Source organism: Gossypium hirsutum, chromosome D08 (genome assembly GCF_007990345.1).
Source record: "Gossypium hirsutum isolate 1008001.06 chromosome D08, Gossypium_hirsutum_v2.1, whole genome shotgun sequence".
In the NCBI taxonomy this organism is placed as follows: domain Eukaryota; kingdom Viridiplantae; phylum Streptophyta; class Magnoliopsida; order Malvales; family Malvaceae; genus Gossypium; species Gossypium hirsutum.
In genome coordinates this window covers 37,927,111-37,951,755 of record NC_053444.1, presented here as the reverse complement: position 1 = coordinate 37,951,755, position 24,645 = coordinate 37,927,111, and the positions used below count along the sequence as shown (strand labels likewise).

At 30.4% G+C, this 24,645-nt stretch overlaps 2 protein-coding genes across 4 annotated transcripts; one reads left to right on the top strand and one right to left on the bottom strand.

The window, feature by feature from the left end:
* Window positions 1-1,209: 1,209 nt before the first annotated feature.
* LOC107909511 (small heat shock protein, chloroplastic) lies at window positions 1,210-2,274 on the bottom strand. Its single transcript, XM_016837062.2, has 2 exons — window positions 1,845-2,274; window positions 1,210-1,768 (listed from the first exon to the last, which is right to left on the bottom strand). The coding sequence occupies exons 1-2, from the start codon at window positions 2,107-2,109 to the stop codon at window positions 1,335-1,337; spliced, it is 699 nt and encodes a 232-aa protein (XP_016692551.2). The 5' UTR covers window positions 2,110-2,274; the 3' UTR covers window positions 1,210-1,334.
* An 8,167-nt stretch (window positions 2,275-10,441) lies between these two features.
* On the top strand, window positions 10,442-12,700 carry LOC107909517 (probable microtubule-binding protein TANGLED). Of its 3 annotated transcripts, XR_001687268.2 has the most exons (5): window positions 10,442-10,843; window positions 11,241-11,383; window positions 11,479-11,536; window positions 11,858-12,039; window positions 12,152-12,700. XR_001687268.2 is itself a non-coding variant. In XM_041099107.1 (3 exons), the coding sequence occupies exons 1-3, from the start codon at window positions 11,253-11,255 to the stop codon at window positions 11,891-11,893; spliced, it is 225 nt and encodes a 74-aa protein (XP_040955041.1). In that variant the 5' UTR covers window positions 10,442-11,252; the 3' UTR covers window positions 11,894-12,700. The 3 variants fall into 3 exon arrangements, 1 of the variants encoding a protein (XP_040955041.1); XR_001687267.2 differs by having other exon boundaries at window positions 10,442-11,383; XM_041099107.1 differs by having other exon boundaries at window positions 10,442-11,383; window positions 11,858-12,700.
* The last annotated feature ends 11,945 nt before the right edge of the window (window positions 12,701-24,645 follow it).

The window sequence follows — 24,645 nt, the reverse complement described above, 5'->3', positions numbered from 1 at the left end:
TTTTTATGTGTCATAAATTATATAATATATAAAAATAATACAATATAATATATTACAAGTATAGAAATCGAGTCATGTCTGGCCGATATCAGGCCTTAGATGTTGAAGTCTAAGCTCAATCCATATTTTAAATAAGCTTATTTTTTGGGCCTAGTATTATTGCCTAAATCCTCCCAAGTTTTAGATTTCTTAAGTGAATAGCCCAATTTTTGAACAAATCTATTTTGGATGAACTCAAACAATTTATACAATTCAAATCATTTAAGATTTAAACTTGAATATATTTTATAAGATGTTTAAATTGAATTTAGAAATTAATATAGAAAATTACTCTTACATATCGTTAGATCAAAACCTTTATAAAACAAAGTTAGCAGAGTAAATATTTGAAAAGAGAGAATTGCTCAAAGCATTTGCTTTATTTTCCATCAATTACTAATTTTTTTTATTAATTAAATTTTCTTTGGAACAAAAAAAAACATTTCATAATTCATTTTCGAGAAAAGAATACTCTAAACTGTTAGTTTAGTCTAAACTCTTTTAAGTTATATTTAATAAATTAAAAAATTAAGAGTTTAATAAGTGAATTTTGAAGAAAAAAGTAATAATTAGATATTAAGTATAATTAGATTGATTGATGAAAGATAATATAATTATAAATGAGATAAAATAAAATAAAAATAATTAAATATATTTTCTATTAAATGATAAGTAAGTATTTATCTCCTTACATTTTTTACACTTTTTTAAAGTAATTTTATATTGAAATATCAAAGTGCTAAAAAATTAAATTATTGAAAATATTAATTTTTAATTGAATATAGATATTTATTAATTTTTATAATTTTGATCAAATAATTTCAATATTTTAATGAAATTTCAATTTCTATCATTAAAAATAAATATAATAAAAACGATTAAATATATTTAGATTTAGGTGTTAATAGATAAACGTATACTTAACATAATTTTTGTATTTATTAAATATACAATATAGGTGATCGGTTGAAGCTTTTGGTAATAGTCAATGATGAGATGACTGTTGGTACGTGGATATCGTCTGACATTTCTATCAATTTCCCTAGGATAATGTGCCGTTAATTTCCAAGCCTTACCCTTGCAATCAAGGGATAAACTCAGCTAAACAATTAAGCTTTCCAGTCAGTACAACAGCAAACACAACCCTCGGTTGATGATGATTGCTGGAAATGGAAAAATATATTATTTCCCCTTACCATTCACAACAATATCTACATTTTTATGCAAAATACGAAGATATTAAGAGTACATAACGGAGATAAAAGATTAAAAAAAAACACTTAAAACATTATTTTTTACTGAATTTGAACATCCACAACCTTGCGCTCAACTTTAGACTTGGGAATGGAGATGAAAAGAACTCCATTCTTCAGCTCAGCCTTGATCTTATCTTTCTCAGAGTTGTCGGGTAACTGGAGACGAGTATCATAGGAACTGTAGCTTCTATTTGTCCAGGAATCATCTTCCCCCTCTTCTTCCTTTTTGTGCTCTCCTTTAATAACCAGAGTATCGTCCTCTACCGAAACCTTCACATCCTCTTTCGTCAGTCCTGGCATGTCGAATCGCATTTTGATCTCTTGTTCATCGTCTTTGATATCCCACGGTGCACGCACCTGTCCTCCTGTTCGGCTCCTGCTGCCCGGCAATATCATGGCATCCTCGAATATCCGGTCCATTGTGTCCAGCATTTGACGCATTGATCTCAAAGGAGACAAGGGGTCCAACAAACCTGTCATCAATGAATCACGTTAAGATAGTGTGAAAATGGATGATGAATGGTACGTACCCAAAATGCAAATACTTTCCAAAAGGAGAGACATCGACAGCCAACCCTCTAGGCCTCTTCTCAACAGCTGTGCCTTGGTTGTCTTTGTTGACATGCACGTCCACTGACGTATCTTTGTTATTATCCCCAGCAGCCTGTGCCCTTACAAGAGAGAGTCGGCTGATGCAGGGATTCTTGGATGGAAAAGATACAGAGAATGGCGTTACAGCTTTAATGGAACAAGAAGGCTTAGCTCTGTCTGATACCAATGGAGAAGATGAGCAACACAAAGTTGAAGCCGCCATTTTTATATTAAACGCAGAAGACGTTAAGAACTGAGAGCTTTGTGTATATGTGTTTGCCGATGAGTGTTGGCTTGAGGTGGTGAAGGGTGGGAGAATATATGTATATATAGGTGAAAGGAGAGCAAGAAGGGAAGTTTGTAGAGGGATCTTGAAAGTTGGGGAGAGGATAATGAAGGTTCTGGACCCAAACACTTGGACCTATCTTTATTTGCAAACACTATTCGGCCTTTTCTAGTCCTTCGGGAAGCATCCACGATTTGCTTCTTATTGGCCAAGATCAATGATATCTTTTATATTGACGCTGTTTCTTTTTCCACTAATCGAGTATGTTTAATATATTATATTCAACGATCCAAATTTTTTTGAAAAATGTTAATTTTCATTGCATAATCTATGGGACAGTTGAAAAATTAAATATATAACAATTTATGAAAATGCGTAAAAATATTTTAATTTTATTATAAGGTTAAGAATAAGAGTATTTATCTCCTTCAATGTTTATGACATCTATGTTGTGGTTCAAGTGGTTTAAAATGAACGAGTGCTTTAATCGGAAGATTTAAGATTATTTAGCTGGGGTTGTAAAAAAATTTTAGGTTTAACTTATAAATAGGTATTTAAGTTATATATTTTTATTAGTACTTAAATTACTTTTTTTTTTGTAATAAATAGTATTTAAATTGTTTTTTTTTTCAAATTAATACCTTTGTTAGTCCAACAATTAATCAAGTTGTTAAGCCCTATTTTAAGAAAATGGCTTAACATATAAATTGACATCTAAATTATGTCCTTTTTTTTTCTATTTTGGTACCTAAACATTTTTAGTTAATAGATGGTGACAAAATTTGGTAAATATGTCGATTTTAAAGAAATTTTAGAGATTTAGGCAATTTTTTTAAAAAAAATAAGGGAAATAGGTTGTTTTTGAAGAAAGAAGACAAAAACGCGCGGCGCTTTTGCCAATTTTTTTAAAAAAGAAAATTATTGTAAACTGTTGGATTTCCAATGGTTAGAAAATCACAACCGTTGATTTTTTAACTGTTGGAACCAATAATAACTTGTTTTTCTCCAATGGTAATTTTTTTTATATAAACCTTGCCTATTTTCAAAATTTTTTTATTCAATTCTATTCTCTCAAATCTCTCAAGTATTTTATTTTCAAATTTTCATTCAATTTCTCTCAAATTCTTCTTCTCTCAATTTTCTATTTTGTAATTTCTTTGACTTTGACTTTATTTTATTTTCATAATTTTAATTTTTTAAAAATGTCAGGCCTTTAATTCATTTGGATCAAAAACACATTTTAGATATTCAATTACAAATGGTAAGAAAATATTATTACATTTTTTTATTTTAATGAATATAATTATTAAGTTGTTAATATTATTTTTTTTAATTTTTTTTATGTTTATATAATCAAAACGAAGATCGGTTTATTGAGACATATATACACAATTTAAGTACGAGGGCACCACGTGTTATTGAACAACATTTGAAAGAGACAGGATTCTTGCACATGTCCCGTATGCTCAACGGGACTAAATTGGAGCCTGCACTTATCAGTACTTTGCTGGAAAGATGGGAATCTAAGACAAACACATTCCATCTTCCATGTAGTGAGTGTATGATTACACTCGATGATGTGGCATTACAACTTGATTTACTAGTTGATGGGTCAGTTGTTATAGGGGTAATGCATATTAGCGATTGGAGCGCAATTTGCCACCAACTATTAGGCAAAATGTCAGACAAGTTTAGTGGTAGTCGGATAGAAATAAAATGGTTAGAAGACAATTTCTCACATCTCGACAACTCTTCTAGTGCAGTTGAAAGACAACAATTCGCTCGAGCATTCATACTAAGGTTGATCAGTGGTCTTCTAATGCCAAATAAGTCTCTAATTTGGTACATTTAAGGTGACTCCTACAACTAATCGACTTAAAAGAAGTCAGGCGACTTAGTTGGGATCAGTTGTCTTGGCTACATTGTATTAAGGTATCTGTCGAGGAATTGAAGCATAGAAAATTAAAATCGGTGGTTGTATACTCCTTCAGTCATAAGCATGGTATCACATACCATTTTTACGTCCCCAGGTAACCTTCCCTTATCAACTCCCACTTGTAATAAGGTAAGATTCATTTAATTATATAATTATCATATTATTTTTTTCATTATTATATATTTGAAATAACATATTATTTGAATTGGTGGAACAATGACGCGAGTCGTGTAGGTATATCAAACAAGCTCAAAGATATTCAGTTATTATTAGATCAACAGTCAGAAATAGGGGTTAGTTTTTGAATTATTCAATTATATAATAATTGCGTAACGGTTTGAAATTTAACATTAGGTACATGATAAATTTTATAATTTTATACTGTAGTTTGAATGAACGTCATACTTTGATCCGAGACTTTACGAATGCATCTCGGCCTAATTTTTGACGAATTGCAATATTTGGCATGTCAAAGTGCACTTGATAGTTTTTGCAAAGGTTGAGAAGTATGAATCTGATCAAGTGATGCGACAGTTTGAATTTGTGCAAAATATTTTTCCCTCACCCTAGGAGCTCGATGAACTTTACAAGATTGACTTTCGCGGGAGAAATGATGAAGATTAGCCTAAATTCCATGCCAAGTATATCTACATCTTGGAACATAGGTATGATTTTATACCTATGTGCGAACCAATTGTCTGATTGGATTTGGCGACGTCTTTGGATTACATGACATGGTTTAGACTTCACGATAAGCCTTATCTGTTGCCGAAAGAGGAAATGAGTAGACAAATTTGTCATAGAAGGCCAACGCGACCCTATGTGGGGCCGCGATTGGGAGTACATGTGTCGAGTTCATCATCATCAACTCCAACCCCAAATTCTATACTGATGGGTGCACCACATCCTAGTCAGTATGGTTCATATTTTTCTGGTGCTTTTACTAATCCCATGTTTTTTCACACAAGCACCACATTATTCACTATCATACCATGCATAAACACCTTCTCTAGGAATATTTTTTTGACAACCTATATCCGTAGGAGCATATTACACGCCACTATCATCAACAACACCAATGTATCTGCCATCGCCTACAATTCCAAAATTTATGCACAACCAGGTTATTTGACACCATATACTTTTTGCCGATAGTGTTGCAAACACCCCAGAATCACTATTTTTCAAAGGTAGGTCATCTTTACAACCATTTATTAATACAATCGATGATATACAATTGGAACCTAAGATGCAAATACAGTCTAGCATGGAAAGACAAGATGAAAATGAAGACAATGTTGGAGATGAAGATCAAGATAGAGGTGTAGGTGGAGGTGGAGGTAGAGATGGAGACGGAGGTGAAGATGAAGATGAAGATGAAAACGATGAGCTGGAACCGCAACCACAATGAAATCCTCGTAACTGAAACCCACCAGGTTGTGGTACACATTTAGGCCGATGACGGGGATGATTTTTTTTATTTTAAATTTGTTTCATGTACATAATTATTTATTTTGCTAACTTTTAATTTTTATTGTATTGAAATTTTCCATCCATAATCTACTTATTCACATTTTCTTAAAAAATTGTTTGTTTATTTTTTTGTATGTTTATAAAAAAAATGAACAAGTTGTATTGTATATTGTATTGAATTTTTACATCAATAATATACTTATTCACAATTTACCAAAAAAAATGAAAAAAAAATTGCATTGTATTCTATTTTGTTTTTACATCAATAATCTACTTATTTACAATTTACCCTAAAAAATGAAAAAAAATTTGTTTATATTGTATTTCTATATCAATAATTTACTTATTTACATATTATCAAAAAATGAATATATTTTTTTGTTTGTTTTTTGTATATTTATCGATAAATAAATAATTCTATTAATTCTGTTCTCACCTCAATGTTGCCCCCAAATGTGGACATGTTGTCTTACTATGCCCAGAGTTCCTACAATAACTGCATAATCTCGGTTGGTCTATCTTCTCCCAAATATTCATATTTTTTTTTGTATTCGACTCGATTTCGGTCAACCTTTTGGCTTTTGACGCAACGTAATATCTGATATCAACTCTGTGACACCCCAAATCTGACCGGGACGGACTGACTCGAATTCGAAGTGTTACATTAGTCACTGAAGTGACTCTCCAACTAACGACCACCCGACGCATACCCCAACCTTATAACACCTCATTTATGACTAATTAACTATCATTTATTGATGCAAAAGCAATTTGTGGACCATTTTAAAACTTTTTTTAAGTATTTAAACCAAATGGTATTTTGGTCATTTTACCACCTAAGGTTAAACTATCCTGATTTTATTTCTAAATAGTTACCAACCTTCTTTTAGTCAAATTATGCAAGCCCTAAAATTTTTAGCTTAATTCGAGTACATTTACTGTGTCGAATTCGAGTTTTATTATTAGGGGCTAAATAGTAACTTTTATAAACATTTAGTACATTTTCCAAATTAAAAAAAGATTAAGAGTGTTTCTACCAAATATTGACATTTACAAGTCTAATCCTAAAATAATACCAAGTTTTCCTATCATTAAAGGCTTCAATTAATCTAATCAAGTTTTATGACTAAATTATAAATTAAGCAAATTAGAATACTAGATTACAAAAACTAAAAATCAAACCCCCAAAAACCCACACGTCCGTCTGCAAACCACTACACCTTTTTTGTAAAAAATTTGTTCTAATTACCCAATTTTACATATTTTACTTACCCATTAAACTTGAAATAGCTATAATTAATTACCATAAACATCTACACATCTCCAATTTAATTTATTTACAATAAACATGCAACAATTAATCAAAATTTAACACCCAATTACACGCTTAGCAAACACCAACTAATTCACACAAGCTACATACCTTAGTCACAAGCAATCCACTTCATGGTAAGCTTCAATTAAACATTGTTAGTATAAAATACATACTTCATACACCATGCTATCAACCATTGTATGAACACTTATCAACATACCATAAATCAAACATCTATTAGACATAAAATCATGTATTAAAACAATTATAAAATTATCAAAATTAAAGTCAAAAATTTAATGCCCAATGTCCATTACAAGAAAAATAACACTAGTCCCAAAAACATCACAATGCCTCTGAATAGTCTCTAAAATAAATTTCTTAAGCCACTACCGAGCCTTATTCTTGGATCGCCTTTACACTCACTTCTTGACTCCTTACGCTCGAAAATTCTTTACACAAAATGTGAGGGTGTGAGCTTAAAAAGCTCAGTGAATGATAGTAAAAACTTCAAGTAATTTTCACCCAATCATGCATAAATCAATGCAATTAAGTATTAAATTTTCAGTCGCAACATGTTAACATTTCACCATAACATCACATGCTATTTCAAGAATTAAGAATCAAATTTTTCATGGCATGTAAAATCATCTTTTAACACAAACATTCAATTATATTGGCATAATACGTCCATGGCAATAAGTAAACGTGTGATCATACATTGGATAAACAGATCTCCAAACTCCCACAAATCAAATACAGTCCTCCGAATTGAGCCGGCCGAAGCCACATGCTCCTTTATAATGCCTCAGATAACCCAATGAGTGGAGACTCAAGCTCAACACTCCCTTATCTACTCTAAAGAAATCAGTCCACCAAGAGCCATATGCTCACAATATCACAAACAATGGTGAGTACTCATAAATCCTATGACATGCCAACTATATCCAATGGATCCACTATGCAATTTTTCTAATATAATCATACATACAAGGCATAAAATTTGTTATTTAATCACTTAATTTAGGATGTTAAAATGTAAGTAAAAGCATGTTGCTTAGCAATTTTAACATCAATAAAATTAAGCATAAAAAAATATCCTTTTCCCAATATTCATATACCAATTAAAACACCTTTATCAAGTGTTCAATATATCAACAATTCATGCTCTAAATATCAATTTATTGCATACAATTTAATCATGCTAAAAGCATAATACACAACTTACCAAACCAATTGCTATTTTGCTCTTTTATAAAATAAAACCTATTTTTTTTAAATCCAACCATCCAATATATAATTAAGTTATTAATAACACCAATTAAACCTTTAATTTAATACATAATTAGGCCAATTTACCAAATTACCCTTAATATCACTCACCTCCACACTTAGCTCTTTAAGCAAAAATGTGTGCAAACTAGCAAGTTTAAGCTTCAACTCTGATTTTCACATTCCTCCTCTTTATGTAGAGCTTTAACAGAGACAAAGTATGCATTACAAACTAATAATAGAAGCAAGAAACACGGAATTTGATAAAGTACACAAATCTAAATCATTGCTCTAAACAACCTTACCGATGTTGCACAACTAAGTCGAAATATGAAATTCCTCAACTAAACTCCCTTTTCAGCACCTCAAACCACTTCTAATCTTTATTCCTAGTCCAATAACATGTATTCTAAATGTTAATTTCATCATTTAATCCGTTTTATAATTTTTCAGAAAAATCATCCATGTTCTTGATCAAATTTGAATTTTTCAAAATTGATCCATAAAACGTGTTTGATCTTTTGGTTTAAGATTAAAAACCTCTTATTAGACCTATTTTGATTGTTACATGTATGAATCGCTTGTTGTATGTATAAGGCTAAGTAAAAGTTTGAGTTAGATAACTCGATTGAAAAGACATATTTTTTACACACACGGGCTAACACACAATCGTGTGTCATGCATAGGCAAGCGACACAATCGTATGCTCTGTATGAGCAGGGTGGTTTTAGTTAAGCATGGTCTCAGTCTCTCACACGTCCTAGCTATAAGGTCGTGTGAATGTTTGCAAAAAAATTACATTTATGTACACACGACTTTAGTTTGAAACACAGTTTGAATACATGAACGTGTGACCCTATTTTATGATTTTTCCCTAGTTGTTTAAAAGTTTGTAATTTGGTCATTAATTGCACTTGGGCTAACATAAGAGCTTTTATAAGCTCAATTGAGATCAATTGAGACTCTGAATTTTTTGTAAGTTGTGCTAAACATGTATTATGAGTTATTTTGTTGAAGCATTGAATGTTAAAGTTAGAAATGCATGTGAATTGTTTTGTAAATTATTGTAGCATCTTGTAGCTTGGGTCTGGCGATCAGACCGAGTAAGGGATGTTACATGTATAGTCCTTTTTGGTTTAATATATGGCATGTACCTAGGTTTGAGTTGATTTTGTGTTATAATTTGTAAAATCGAAAGTTTGAATAGCAATGTTACTTGAATTATAAATATATATGAATGGTAGTGAATTAGAATAGAACATATGATGAATTACCAATTAAAATGGTTAGATGGATGAAATGATGAAAATATCATATGCTAAATGTGTTATTATAAGTAGTATTGATGCAACAAGATGAAATTTAGCATATGGAAATAATTAGAATGTTGAATTAGTTGATTTGGTATTCATATTGAATTCGAAGAATGTTTTGATTAGGCACCATTTGGAAACAGAAGGTCACATCGAGATGTCGAGTCCTTGTCGTCATGATGAAAAGTCGTTAGATAGTTTCGTCGCGACGTCAGCCCAATATTTTATAAACTTTACAGTTTGGTCTTAATTCGACCTTAAGTTAACAAAAGAGCTTTTGTTAGCTTGTATAAGACTCAGCAATGATGGAAAATAATATTGAGAATGGATAATATTGTTAATAGCATATATAAAAGGGTAAATTGAATCGTAGTTGCTCTGGAAATAGATGTGGTATCTTACAGCTTAGACCCAACAATCGGGTCGAGTATGGGGTGTTATAAGAGAGAGGGTGAAAGTGCTCTCTCTTGCCACGTCAATTGAAAATGTACCCTACAAGAGTCGTTTTTTCCTTCTCTCTCCAAAAATGATCTGTTTCACTAATATTTGACAAAGCAATCTAATTCTCTAATTTTTCTTTAGTATTGGCACACATCCTTCATTTTCCTAAAAAAATGGTATCTAAACTACTTTTATTCCCAAGTTGATACCTTTGTTAGTTCAACCGTTGGTCAAACTATTAAGTCTATTTAAAAAGATAACCAATTAAAAATTGTCATATGACAAAAAAGATAAAAAATTATTTTTACTCAGGGCTAGTTTGGCAATGCTTTTGAACAGTGTTGTGGAAAAGTACTTTTGAGAAGTGCTTTTGAAAAGTTTAGTTTAAAATTTGACAGCATGTTTGGTTGGAAGAATAGGAATGCATTCCCCACCAATTCGGTGGCTCATGCCTATTCCATTGTTTGGTTCGCTGTAATGAGTTATTACAGCCCTATTCCAAACGGGTTTATTCAGGGCAAAAGTGACGTTTACAATTCGGTGGTCTGGGTTGGGAATATCTATTCAACGAATAGGTGGGTGAAAAATTTCCTCTGATTACCCTTTGTTTCTCACATCTGAAGCTTTCCTCTTTCTCATTCTTCTTCCCATTTCCACTAAGAGCAATACGTTAGCAATTTGGCACTGGACCTCGCCCGAAAGTCTAAATCCTAGCTCCTTCCCACCGGAAACAATCGAGTTGTGGTGGCAACTGCTTCACTGGTGAGAGCCATCCAACACTGGGTCTTTGTCTCCATCTCCTACCTGTTTTAGAAATAGAAAGGAGAAAAAAATGGTGAAGAAAGCTTCAAATTTGGAAATTGATCATTCATCTTCAACCTCCGTTACTTCAGCTAAGAACCCATTAATAGCCTCCAATCAGTATTTCTCTCTTACCCCTTTGCTTTATAGTATTTTTTGCAGAATAAATTATGGCTTTCTTAGTTTGTTTTGCTTGTAAGGAATTTTTGGGGTTAACAATAGACACTTTTGCTTGAAAAAAAATTGTTAGTCAAACGGCGTTAAGGGTAAAATCAAATGAGAAAATGAAGAAGAAAACAATAGACACTTTTGCTTGAAAAAAAATTTGTTATGGTTTAAAAACACAAAATCTTATTTTAGAAAATGAATCTCTGTGTATTTAACGTATATGTTAACGAATCCTCCCCGATATTGTAAATTTGGGCACTTCATTTTCTAATTAAATAATGAGAAAAAAAGTGTTTTTTTTTTTACTTATGGGGTTTTTGCTTTTTTAATTATTATTGGGATTTTGAAGGTGGAGAAATGTATGGTAAGATTGCAAGAGTTGCAGTTAACAGTTGCAGGAGGGTCTAAGATTATATCAGGGGTGAGTTTAAGTCCAATAAGTACTAAAGGTTATATGAGGACTAGTCTCAGATGCAAGCAAGAGTCCTTGAGGTAAGATCAAATTTTGGTTTGTCTTCAACTGTGCCAAAAGGTTCAATCTTTTTTTTTTTTTTTGCATACTAAATTAGGTGGTTTTCAATTTGAAGGATGAAGAACTCTACTCCAAGGAAATCACCATTGGGAAGTTTCCAGCCACTACAGGAGGTATATCCTTCTTATTTTCTTTATATTTTTAAATTTTGTGGCCTAGTTTCCCTCTATTGAGCACTGTTTCTTGAATTTATCATTCATTTTGAATTTCCTATATAAATATCCACTACAAGGTAGCTTTTAGAATGCCATATTTGTCTACCTCTTGTACTCTCTTGCACTTGAGTGTGGTTAGATACATATATACCCTAAACCCAATTAGATTAGCTTTCCTTTATAAGCTAATTTTTGATGAAATGATCTTTTTCAAAGTTCAACTTCGTTGAGCAAGCTAAGATGGCAAATAATTAGATTTATCCAACCTTTTTGATGCAGGTGAATGGAGGAGAATGTCATTACCAACAATGTTAGTAGGGGAAACAGTGGGTGAAATACTTTAACCAAATCAATTTGCAAGATAGATCCTAGCAGTTGTTGATAACAAAACCAAGAATACTTTTGAGGATCCTAAAACTCCATTGACTGAACACAGGAAACAAATATATCAATTTTTAAAGGTAATTGCATGAACCAATTGAGTTAAAACTCAAATTTTTCCATTGTTTTTTTCTGGTCGTGCCATGATATATTCCCTGTTCTGCTAAAATATATTGTTCCTGGTGCTTCTAGTCTCTGATGGAAAAGGATGATTTGAAATGCGGGCAGAATGGGTGGTGGAGAGGAAAATCGTATTAGTCCCGAAAAGTGAGACCATAGTTCATGTAATTGTTACAAATGTTAAAACATTTGACTACCAATTAAGCAATGGTGATATGAAGCCAATAAAAAAAAGGTTTGAGTGGTTTGAAAACAACTCGGAAGCAGCGATCCAAAGGACGCAAGTAAAAAAGAGACTGTAGAGACTTGATAGACAAAAGTGTTTGTATATGAGGTAAAATTGGATTAGATGGGTGTGTTATATATATGTATATGGGACTGAGTGAATTTTGATAGGTATTAGCACTCGGGTCTCTAAAAGCCAGCATGGTTAGTAACATCATCACCCAATTTTATAGGGACAAGATTTTGGATATTATCTCAAATATGCCTGACTCTATGCATTTCCCACATTAACTTATGGTGTAAATTTTAAGCACAATCCCTATATTATTGTATAACCATAGATACAGCCCTTAATATTTACCATTTTGGTTAATTTAGCATGTAACATTTCCCTTTTATTTCTTCTTCAATTCTATTTAGATTGTACCAAAAAACAATTTCACATTTTTTCTTTTTTAATCTTACTAGGTTAATATATTATTATACCTTTATAGAACACTTGTCAATCTTTTGACTCTATTTTTGACTCTATTTGTGGAGTCTAAAAGTGTATCATTTAATTGTTTAAAGCACCATTTTCCAAATCTAATAAAATTCATCAAATTTATTTATTAAATTTTCTTCATAATAAAATTGAAGAAAAAAATATGTGAGATTCCTTCTCAAAATTGAAGAGAAAAAGGACGAAAATTAAACCTATAATTTGCCCCATAATTTGCCCCAGATGAAACAAAGAGTTTGATGAATTCGTGGTGAAATCAGGTTTAGTAAGAGGGAATGGTTTAAATGCCAAAAAATTTGAAATCAATTTGGATTATTGTTATAATTGGTGCGGTTTTGATGTTGAAGAAGAGTATGAGTTCAATATTTCAAATTTTATTAATATGAAATTAAAGTAGATTATATACTATTTTTATAGTATTATATATTATGATTTTTAATTCATATAATAATAATTATATTAAGAATTTTATTAAATTATATATTATTTTATTAAATTATTTTTAATAATAATCTTATTAAAATTTAATAACAATAACAATAATCATCTACCTACAAAAATTTTGCTAAGGGTATTCTAGTCATTTTAGTTTTTTTCCTTTTGCTATTACAACATCATTCCATTCAACCAAACACAAGAATACTATTACAGTTCTATTCTATACCATTCAATTAAACAATTGAATTACTTATTACAGCTTTATTCCATTACAACTCTACTCAATTACAGCTCTATTCCATTACAGCGAACCAAACGTGCCCTGAGTGTTTAGCATTGCTGTCAAAAAGTGCTTTTGAGAAATAAAATATACATTTTAGACATGTTATTATCAAGTAACAAATATGCATTTAAATAATATTTAAATTAGTTAATATTATTATATTTTAGTAAGAATATAAAAAAATTATTATAACTTGTTGTTAATATTTTAATATATGAAATATAAATTTTAAATATTTTTAAGAAATAAATATTAATTATTTATAAAATTTAATTAGAATATATAAACTATATTTTAAATATTTAAATATAACCATTAAATATTTTTAATTAGTATTTTTAATTTTTTTTATTTTTAATTAATAATTTTAACACATTTGTAATTAAATACCAAGAAAAAAGAAAGAAAGTACTATGTTATTGGAGGGGTGAAAAAGTAATTAAGCACCAAAAGTGCTTTTGGGAGAGGAAAAACTAAAATTTTTAGCTTCTCCTTTTCAAAAGTGCTTTCGAAAAGCATTTCTGAAAAGCTAAAAATTTTAGCCAAAAGCAGCTTGTTCTGCATAGTTTTTCTTCCAAAAGTGTTTTTGGAGTTAGACCCTTAATTTGTTCTTTCTTCTTCATCTTATTTTGGGTTTCTTCTATGAGTGTGAGCATTTAAGGCTTATGGTTTTGATCAAGGTTTTCAGAACCAGATCAATGGTTGACCTAGTTAGGCTACTAGTTCTTGATTTGTGTGGTTCGATGAAATAAATTAATAAAAAATTCATTAAAATAAAAAATTATTTTTTAAAAAACATAGAGGAAACATGCTCAACCGATTTTTTAACTTGTCTTAATCGATCTATATCAGTTCGTAGGTCAATCGATACAACCTCTATCTTTGGATTGATACCTCGACTAGTCCGATTCTAAAAACACTGTTTTGATCAAAGAAAAAACTTTCTTGATCATATTAGGTTGAACAAGAAAAAGTGAAGTTTGAAAACAACTTAACCGCATCTCAACCTTGAGAGGGTGAATTTTGAGCATTACTGATTTTGCAAGACATTATAAAGGAAGAAAAAAAAAGAAAAAAATAGAGTAAGAAATAACTAAAAGAAAAAAGTAAAATAAAAGAATTTATAAAATATCTTTTTAAAGTTTACATGACATGGTAATCACGTATTGGATGGAAAATTTTTAATAAATATAACATTTTGGTGTAAAATGGGTAACAGAAAAATGACTCAAGTATTACTTTTGACAAAAAAAAAGTTTAGGAACCAACTAGAAAAAATAGTATAGTTTGAGTACTAATTTGCGGGTTAATTTTTTTTTTTCAAATAAACTTAAAAGTTTGACTATCGGAGGTACCAACTTGGAAAAAAATAGTTTAAATATCAGTTATGATAAAAAAAAAAGTTATCAAGATGGGGGGAAAATATTATAGTTTAGGTACTAATTTGTGGGTTAAAACAAAAATTTTACATATATAATTAAGGGTTTTACTAGTGCAAATAATAAATAATATATGTTCGATAAACTAGAATTAGAATAAACTTAATACAAAGCACAACAAAATGAAAACTATAACATATCTAGATATAACCCACACATTGTGGGACTTAAACCCAAAATAATATGGGAAAGAACCCAAACATATTATTTGAGTATAATGTGACTCAAACTTGGGCACTCAAAGTCTGAAAGCCTAACTTTTGGAAACACTATTAAGACCTTATTAGCAAAACAAAAACAAACAAAAAAAAACTATATAAAATTAATATCAACAAAGGAATTAAACTTACACCCAACTAATCTCAAATTTCTCAACTTAACTATTTATCATTAAACTTGATCATGGCCGAGATATTTGTCCAGGTCCGAAGGCCCGCTCGAAAAGTGAAAGGGTTTGAGAAAAAATATACGATCGAGAAATGAGTTTGGAAAAAAAATAAGGCTTGTTTTCTAAATGGGTCGGGCCTCAAGTAGGATTTTCTTGGCTCGGCTCGACTCGAATAAGTTGTTTTGCTACCATTTCGCTATTGTTTTGTTATCGTTTGACTATTACATTATTACTATTTTGTTGTTATTGTTTGGATATTGCATAACTCTAGTAATTTTATTGTTAATTTTGCTACTATTTTAGATATATTTTGTAACACCCCCTAACCCCAAACCGTCGCCAGAACAGGGTTATGAGGCATTACCTGACATATCAGACAGTTTACAAAAATTATTAAATAACTAACAAACATATTGAAATAAAATCATAAATTCATATGTTTGTTTACCAATTGACTTCATCTCTCTTTTTTTTTTAGAAAAATTTCGGCAGCATTTCTGCTTATTTTTACATAGAACCCCCTGCAATTAAAACCATATATTTTCCAAATATAACCAAATCAACCAATTCATCCCACATTCACATTTTCTATTCTAATTACTTCATATCAACTCAATCAATATAATATCAATTTAAATTTAACAAGGTACTAAATAAATCAAAATAGGTAAACTTCTTTCATTGTAAATCTTAAATTTATAATACTAATATTTTTAACCATTTATATTAAAACATAATAATCTTTATACACATCCTATGTACATGCCACATTTACCAAAGGAAAAATACATCACCAAAGTTTTGCTGAAGTCGAGATTGATCTGGATGTTGAACCGGGACCTTTGACTTCTATCGACCTGCGCACGGAAACAACCGTACGCTGAGTATTTCATACTCAGTGGTATTACCATAATTCAAATTATAACAATAATAAACATATAATGCATAAATCGTATATACAAATTTAAATTTAATATCTCAACAATAGTAATTCATCAATCAATATCATATATCCAAAATCTGAATTTGAACATATCATGAACCTTAGGTTCATTTCTCAATCTCATATCACATTTCAATTCACAATTCAACCTTTTTCATTTCATTTCAGTAGCTCGTTCGATCAACTCGTTCGATTTATCATTTCATTAATTACCCTATTAACAAAACTCAGACTTTGGCGGATACACGGATCCAACCAAACACACCAATATGACACCCAGTGCCTCATCGGATAGTTCGAAGCAATAGTTGACACCCAGTGTCTCATTGGCAAAGCCGAAGAAAGTTGGTACCCAGTACCTCATCGAATCTATCCGAAGAAATATAGTGACACCCAGTGTCTCATCGACTCGAGGTCGAAGTATCCCTGAACTCTTCCAATCCTATGGCATGCCAACTATATCCGACTCAGCCCGACTAGTTAATAGGGTATTTAAATCACATATAACCTCAATTCAATCACAATTTCTCACATTTTCAATTCAATCATTTTTCCACCTTTCAATCAATAATTAATCCACAATTCATACATTTTCACAACTCAATACATTTCCATTCAATTTAATATCAGTCACAATTCGATTCACATTCACTTCCCATTTTCAATCAACAAACAATTCAAATATTAATTCATATCAATTATTTAATTCCCACTCATTTTAATAATAATAATAATAATAATAATAATAATAATATTAATACTTACCTCACATTTCATTTACTAGACACATAAATTAAAATTTAGCATTTAATAATAAATAACTTGAATTATAGTAATATAAATCGTTATTCTCCCGTTTTAGTCCTCGATAACTTTCTCCTTTCCTTTTGACGCCGATGCCTCGGGTTCTTTGTTAGCTACGAAAATAATAATAATTTGTAATATTAATTATAGCACTAATTATAATAAATAATTGAATTTCTATTCAATTTCTTCCTAATTCTCAATTTAATCCTAACTAAATTCACTTACTTTCCTAATTCAATTCACACTCTATTTCTATTCAAATTTCACCCAAACTAAAATTTAACTATCAAAATTTCAGCATATTTTGCTAATTCCGAATTTCCCTCAATTTAGTCCCTAAAACACAAAACTTAATAGTTTCTTTTACACTTTAATCCCTTTATCAATTCTAACTTAAAATTCATTCAATTAAATCCCTAATTCAACAATTTATTCAACATAAACTATTCTTGCAAACCTATGAACTTATAAAATATCAACTTAATTCCATCAAAACTTTGTTTTAAAGCTTTTAAAACATTAGAATTAAGAGAAAATGGCTAATTTGACTTACCAAATTAAATTTCAAGCTTCAAAAACCCTATTTTCCCTATTTTTTCTTCTTTTTCTTCTTTCTCCCCTATTTCTCCCCTGTTTCGTCTCTTCTATTCTGTTTCTTTCCTTTCTTTTGTTCCTTTTATTCTTTTATTTTAACTTACTTTACTTTATTTCCTTTATTTTGTTTCTTTTATGTTTAATTAATTATTATTTATAAAATATCTATTTTAATAACAAATATAATTAATACATTTGTACCATATCACAACCTTACATTTGTCTTAATCTAACTACTTCATCAAAAAAAATCTTTTAATATAATAATTTTAATTAATAAATATCTTTTACTTAAATTTTAAGTAAATAAATAAATGTAATACACTTGTATTTTATTTTTACCACACACATGGCAAAATCATAATTTATTATTACCCAAAAATCTTATACTAATTATTTAATTATTAAATATCTTTTAATTTAATAATAACTAATAACTAATAATAAATAATAAATATCTTATACTTAATTAATAAGCAAATTAAATCTACAAAACTACAAATATATACATATTTTAATTACACATGCATTATTTTATCACCATCCATTTGTCTACTAATTACTTTATTTAATAATAATAATATAAAACCATAATAATGTTTAATAATTATACTAATTATATACATATAATATTTATATATAACCTAAATAAATTTTGGATTTTAATGCAGATATGCCGCCTCATTTCATATAAATGGCTTAACTGCCATTTTAGCCCTTTTTATTTTCTTTTAATCTATAATTAGACTTTTACTCTTTATTCAATTTGATCCTTTTTCCTAATTATTCTTAATTAGACTAAATTCACCTATCTAAAACCTAATTAAACACACAACTAGTCTAGTAAATATTTCTAATAATTATTTTCGAACTCAATTTACTAGGACGGAGGCCCGATATTATACTTTTCCGATGCCCGTGAATTTTGGGTCATTACATATTTTCTTGCTAGTTTGCAACTATCTTAATGTTATTTAAGTATAAAGAGTTTTTAATATATTTTCAATTTGTTGGGAAACATTTATTTTAATGATTTTAGTGCATATGATGTATTATATTTTTTTAAATAGGTTTTTATTTAAAAAATTAATATGGACAGACCGGGGTGGGCTCGGGTTTCATATTTTTAATCTAGGCCGAGTTTAAGCAGAATTTTAGGCCCATTTTTCAAGTTGAGCTAGGCCCAAGCCTAAAAGATAGACCTAAAATTTTGCATCAACTTGGCCTGAACCCAATCCATGATCAGGTTTATTATTATTTTAAGAGTTTTTTTCAAGGTTGTAGTTCAAGCTATTTTTTTTTAAAAAAAGTTGTATAAAATTATTGATATATATACTTATAATAAAATTTATTATTTTTAAAATTTTTGATTATTTTAAAAAATTTTCAACTATCAATCAAGAAAAAGAAATTTATAAGTAATATAGTTATATTCTGCGATAAGCCAATACTTTATCGCTTTACTTTTGTTATGTATTGTTTAGGAAAGCTTATGTTAGATTCTCCCAAACGTGCTACAAAGTGCCTCCCAAGTCTGCAATATTTTCCCCTTTTTCTTTTGCTAACATCAGACAATGTAGTTTTCTTCGTTAAAAAGCTGCGAAACAGCGGAGGGAAGACAAGGGTATACAATAATATTTTCTATAAAATACTTCAACATTCATTTTTGCTCTTCTTTTCCCTGCCAAAGCAAAGCAAAGAATATGAAAAAAAAAAAAAAGCATGATTGGGAAAAAATAAAATCCACCACCGTATCGGTTGAATCAAATAGTTCAATTATCTTGAAATATTTCAAAAAATAAAAATAATTAAAAGTCATAAAATTTTATAAAAAAAAAATGAGAGGTCATAATTTACAAAAAAAATATTTACAAAAATAATCAAAATATAATGAAAAAGTCAATTTTTTGTTAAAAATCCTAAAAAAATAATTGTGCAAATATTTTGTATTCCTAATATTTTTAATTTTTATTATTGATACAAGATTGGGATTGTGATAGTTTGCAATAGTTCACCTGTTTGGTGGAGAGTCATAGGTGGTTATGAATAATTAAAGTATGGTTTTCTTGGAAGACAAGAGCACTAGAGGGGAAGAAAGATATATACTTCAGAGTGAGAGTGTAGAGAGAGATCGAAAAGAGAGATTCATATTCCTTGGTCCTTGATGGTCTTATAAAGTGGTGCCATCAATCCTTCTCGAGATGCCACATGTTATTCTAGTATTAGTTTTATACTTTTTGAAGCTCAGCTAACCTATTGATATCCTTTACTTGTAAGTATGAGATGTCATGTTAGAACAACGAATACATGTGATATATGGATGACATGTATTCTATATATATTAAGAGTGTAGCCCCCATGGTATATGCTTGCGATGTCATGAGCTTGTGAGGTTAAGGGCTCAACGTGTCTTGTGTTTGTAAAGTTTAACCTTACAAATACTCTTAGCTCGTGAGGTTAAGGGCTTGACGAGTCTTGCGCTTGCAAAGTCTTAATTTTATAGGTAATTTTAATTTGTGAGATGACTTTAGTCCAATGATTGTCCCACAAAACTAATGCTGCGTAAGGTAAATTTATGAAGTGCAGATATAATACCTATCAATTTCAATAATTTAGCTTTTAGATTTACAGCGATGAAAGAAATGAATTTACTAATTGAATAGATTTAACCTATTACTATCATGAAAGAAAGAGAAAGGAAAAAGGAAAAAAAAAGCGTAAAGCATAAAAAAAAAAGAAAAAGGAAAGCAGGTTTTAGGGATTACAACTTACGAGTAAATATGACCAAAACAAAAAATCCTTTTAACGGCATACATCAGAATAGGTTACCTATATATGGTGGTGCTGGAGTTGTTGGCATCCAAGAAGGAAAATTGTTTCCATAAATGGAAATGAAAGTGATTAAATCATAAAATAATACCTTAAATGCAAAAAACCAAAATCCATTTCATGAATTAAATGTTATATTAGTAAAGTAGCATGAAAGATATGAGCAAATTAATGAAAATATGAACAACTATTGAAGATTCAAATTGTAGTGAAACCAACTAGTAATTAATTAAGGATAATGTTAATTTTGTACATAAAGCAATGGCATTTGTGTTTGTACATAGTTTATTGAATGTTCCTAGGTGATGAATCAAACACATACTTTATTACCACCTCCCGACCCCAAGAAATGAATAATAAAGAAAGAAAGAATAAAACCAGGATGGGCGCTTCCAATCCAATGGAAGCTGGCTGACTAAATATGCAGGCATTAATGCAATTTACTCAGCCTCAACCAACAATTGCCTGGGGAAAAATGAAAGCTGTCGTCCACAACTGACTCTGCATGCCCATTGCAAGCAGGTCCACTCAAATGCGACTCCGAGGAACTTTCTTACCCATTATTACTTAACCCATAAAATTTTCCCATTACCCCTAATTCGAATCTCTCATGCAAAGCAGTCCTAATTAATTGAGAGAAATTTATTTTATATTTAGGAATTTTAAAATATAAAATTCAACTTTTAACATTTACTATCTTTTTAAAAATATAGTCACTTTTCACAAATTTAGAATTTAGTTCTTACACTTTTATTTTTAAGAATTTAGTCATTTTATTTTTTAGATTTCAAAATTCAAGTCTAATTATCAACACTATTAAGTTTTTTATTGGTTTAATTTGTAGGTGTGATAATTTAAAATAAATAAAAAATAATCATATAACTAAAAAGATCCGTTGCAATGAACTTGAATTTAATAAAATAATTTTAATAATATTAATAGGTGGACTTAAATTTAATATCTAAAAAATAAAAAGACTAAATTCCTAAAAATAAAATTATATGAACTACGCAAAAGCCCTAAATTTGAAATTGTGTGGCTTTGAACCAATACCAACATAACACGTCATATAATCAATTTCCACCTTGAGAATTTAGATTACTAATATATCCCTCAATGTACGCGTGATCATCCAAACTCTTCCACGGTAAATCAGTGCAATTTTTTACACACACAGGCAATTGAACCTCCCATAATTTTTCTACGGAATTATCGTAATTACATGGATGGAATAAGTAGTTTACCACTACAGTTTTTCTCTCCAATTATTTTCTTCTCATAATGTAACTAATTTAACAATGCTTTCTAACCCAAGTTTGTTGTCTTTAATTAACTTCCACTTCCAATACATATCATTACCTCGAGCAAGCATATGAACAACTCAACGAAATATCATTCCTCGTCACAATCCGATCTCTCTTTTATTCTCCATGAAAAAAAAATTGAAAATTCCAAATGAAAAACAAAATTTAAAAATAAGCAGGGGAAGAAAAAGTTCATCCGGAGAGCAATTATAATACCCCTTACCAGTTCCAATGCCTGATATGGATAAGAGATGCATCGAAACTTATGCATAAAGAAAAGCTTAAGAATAATTAAGAATTTTATACTTTAAACCATTAAATAAAACCATTAAAACATGTTTGAAGTCACTTAAGAGTTTAGAACAAAATTGAAATCAATTCGAATCATTCCTAAGGGTTTGAAACCTGCCCAAACCATAAATCTAGGTCTTAGGAACCTGCAACGGCAAAAAATGAAGGTGTGCAGGTGCAAAGGCTGTAAGTCTCGAGACTTAAGTGCAACACTATAGCTTTTTAGGTTCGATGTTTGTAAGTCTCAAGACTTAGGTGCAAGTCTCAAGACTTTGGACCCCTGGAGTAAAAATTGGGTTTAAAACCATGCAAGTCTCGAGGCTTACGTGCCATATCTCAAGATGTAACACCACAAAATAGGACCTAGGAGTTTGAGGGGTATTTTAGGGATTTTAGCTTTAGAGTGTTCGGAATTTGGTGACATGGTAAACGGTAAATGTTTTCGACTATGGCTTTTAGAAAATTAATTTAATTTTTGGAAAAGAATTTTAAAAACCTTCAATTTTAGAAAAAAAGACTGATTTGTAACAAGGGTCAAAGTTGTGAGTGTTTATGTTGTAGTTTTACTGAATTTTAAAAATACAACCTAAAATCATCCCCCACCTACAGATTTCATGTTAATACAGATTTCACGTTAACTCTTCTCCTTTGCTTGTTTATGCTGTCCCTTGCTCTCCCAATCTCTCACCTTCAATTTTCTTTGTTAAATCTTCATCCTTTTGATTCCTATCATTACCCAAGTCATTAATCTTCATCATATTTCAAGAAAACACCCCAAAAATCTCATTGATTTCATATTCCTCACGTGTGGGTTTTCTCGGATTTGTGTTAAAAGTTCGTTTTTCTTCCATCGAAGGTAATTGTTCATCTTTCCATTATTTTTTAGTGTTATTTAGTGTTTGAAATAGAGTTTTAGCCATTGAATCGCATGTTTTGATTAAAAGCAAAAAAGTTGGGTCGTTAATGGTGGATTTCAGATTTTTGAGTAAAAACATGATTTCAAAGTATTATTCAATTAGTTTTCACATGCTTAGAAGGTTTATAAACTGAGTTTAAACTTTTGTTAAGGATTCCTAAGGGTTTAATAAATTTTCGTGAAAATTATCATAAACATGTCTAAAATTTCGATAGAATGAATTGAGTAGTTTTGTGTAGTTTAAAGGTTGAGAATTAGTCGTAGGTGATTAAATAGATTAATAGAATTCGTTATAGACAAAAAGACTAAGTAGAGACCGAGATATTTGGAATTCAAGTTTGCTATGTCAAAGGTTTCGGTTACATGAGAACATAGCTTAGACTTATGTTTTTGACTACTTGAGTTGAGTCCTTAGCTAATTGATGATTATGTTGTTGTGTGGTTTATTGTGTTGAAGCTTCAGATTCATTAGGACCTTTTACGAGTTAAGGAAAGGCTAGTTTGAGCTTTTGGCATTTCGACGAAAGCGTAATTGGTCAGTGTTTGGAATCGCTGCTTATAGACACAATTCAATATGTTAATTGAAAATTTAGTTGTAGCCTAAACCCCTATTCTAAATTCTGAGTGTAAGTTTTCTCATACTCATGTTTAACTTGTGAAATATGTGTTTGTGTTATTGTGAAATGTAGATTAAGATGAGATGCTATTACATATGTTATGTGTCCATGATTAGTGTTGGGAAAGTGTATATGTAAGCATGTCATACATGCTAAGTGACAGTGATAATATTGTGCTAATGATGCAAATATACAGTGATAGTGAGCGGATAATCAGTAAGTAATTTATGTGTTTAATAATGGATATTTTGGTATTGTGAACTTTGAGACCATTGGATATAGTTGGCTTGCCATAGGATTGTGAGTACTCACCTATATGTGTTATGTGATTTGGGCATTAAAGCCTCAGGACATGTTGGTGAGATAAGAGAATGCGAGCTAAGCTCTATTCAATGGGACATGTTGGTGTGATGGAGAGTGTTAGCTATATGCTTAACTTTTTGCGATATGTTCAACTCTATGAGTCATTTGGTGTGTTGGCGATCTGTGTATGTAACACCCCTAACCCGAATCTGTTGCCGGAACAAGGTTACGGAACATTATCGGAGTTTACAAATCAATCGGAAAAAAATTTCAAACATTTCATATCATAGCAATAAACATATCAAAAACAAATCAAAATCATTCATATTGTCCCATATATAAGCCCTCGAGGCCCAAAATATGCATTAGAAACAAGTAGGGACTATATCAGAAACTCAAAGAATTTTTCAAAAAATATTGAAAATTTTCATCACTGCAAGGGTCACACGACCGTGTGGCCAGGCTGTGTCTCAGGCCATGTGAGAATTTGAAATGGGGACATACGGCCGTGTTTGAGCCTGTGTTTATAACCGTGTAACTCACTGACTTGGGCCACACAGCCAAGCCACACGCCCGTGTGCTAGGCTGTGTACGCTTTGAAATAACCCCACACGCTCGTGTTCCAAGCCGTGTGCTAGGCCGTGTAACAGCCTGACTTGCAACCATTTGAAAGCTACAGGGGACACA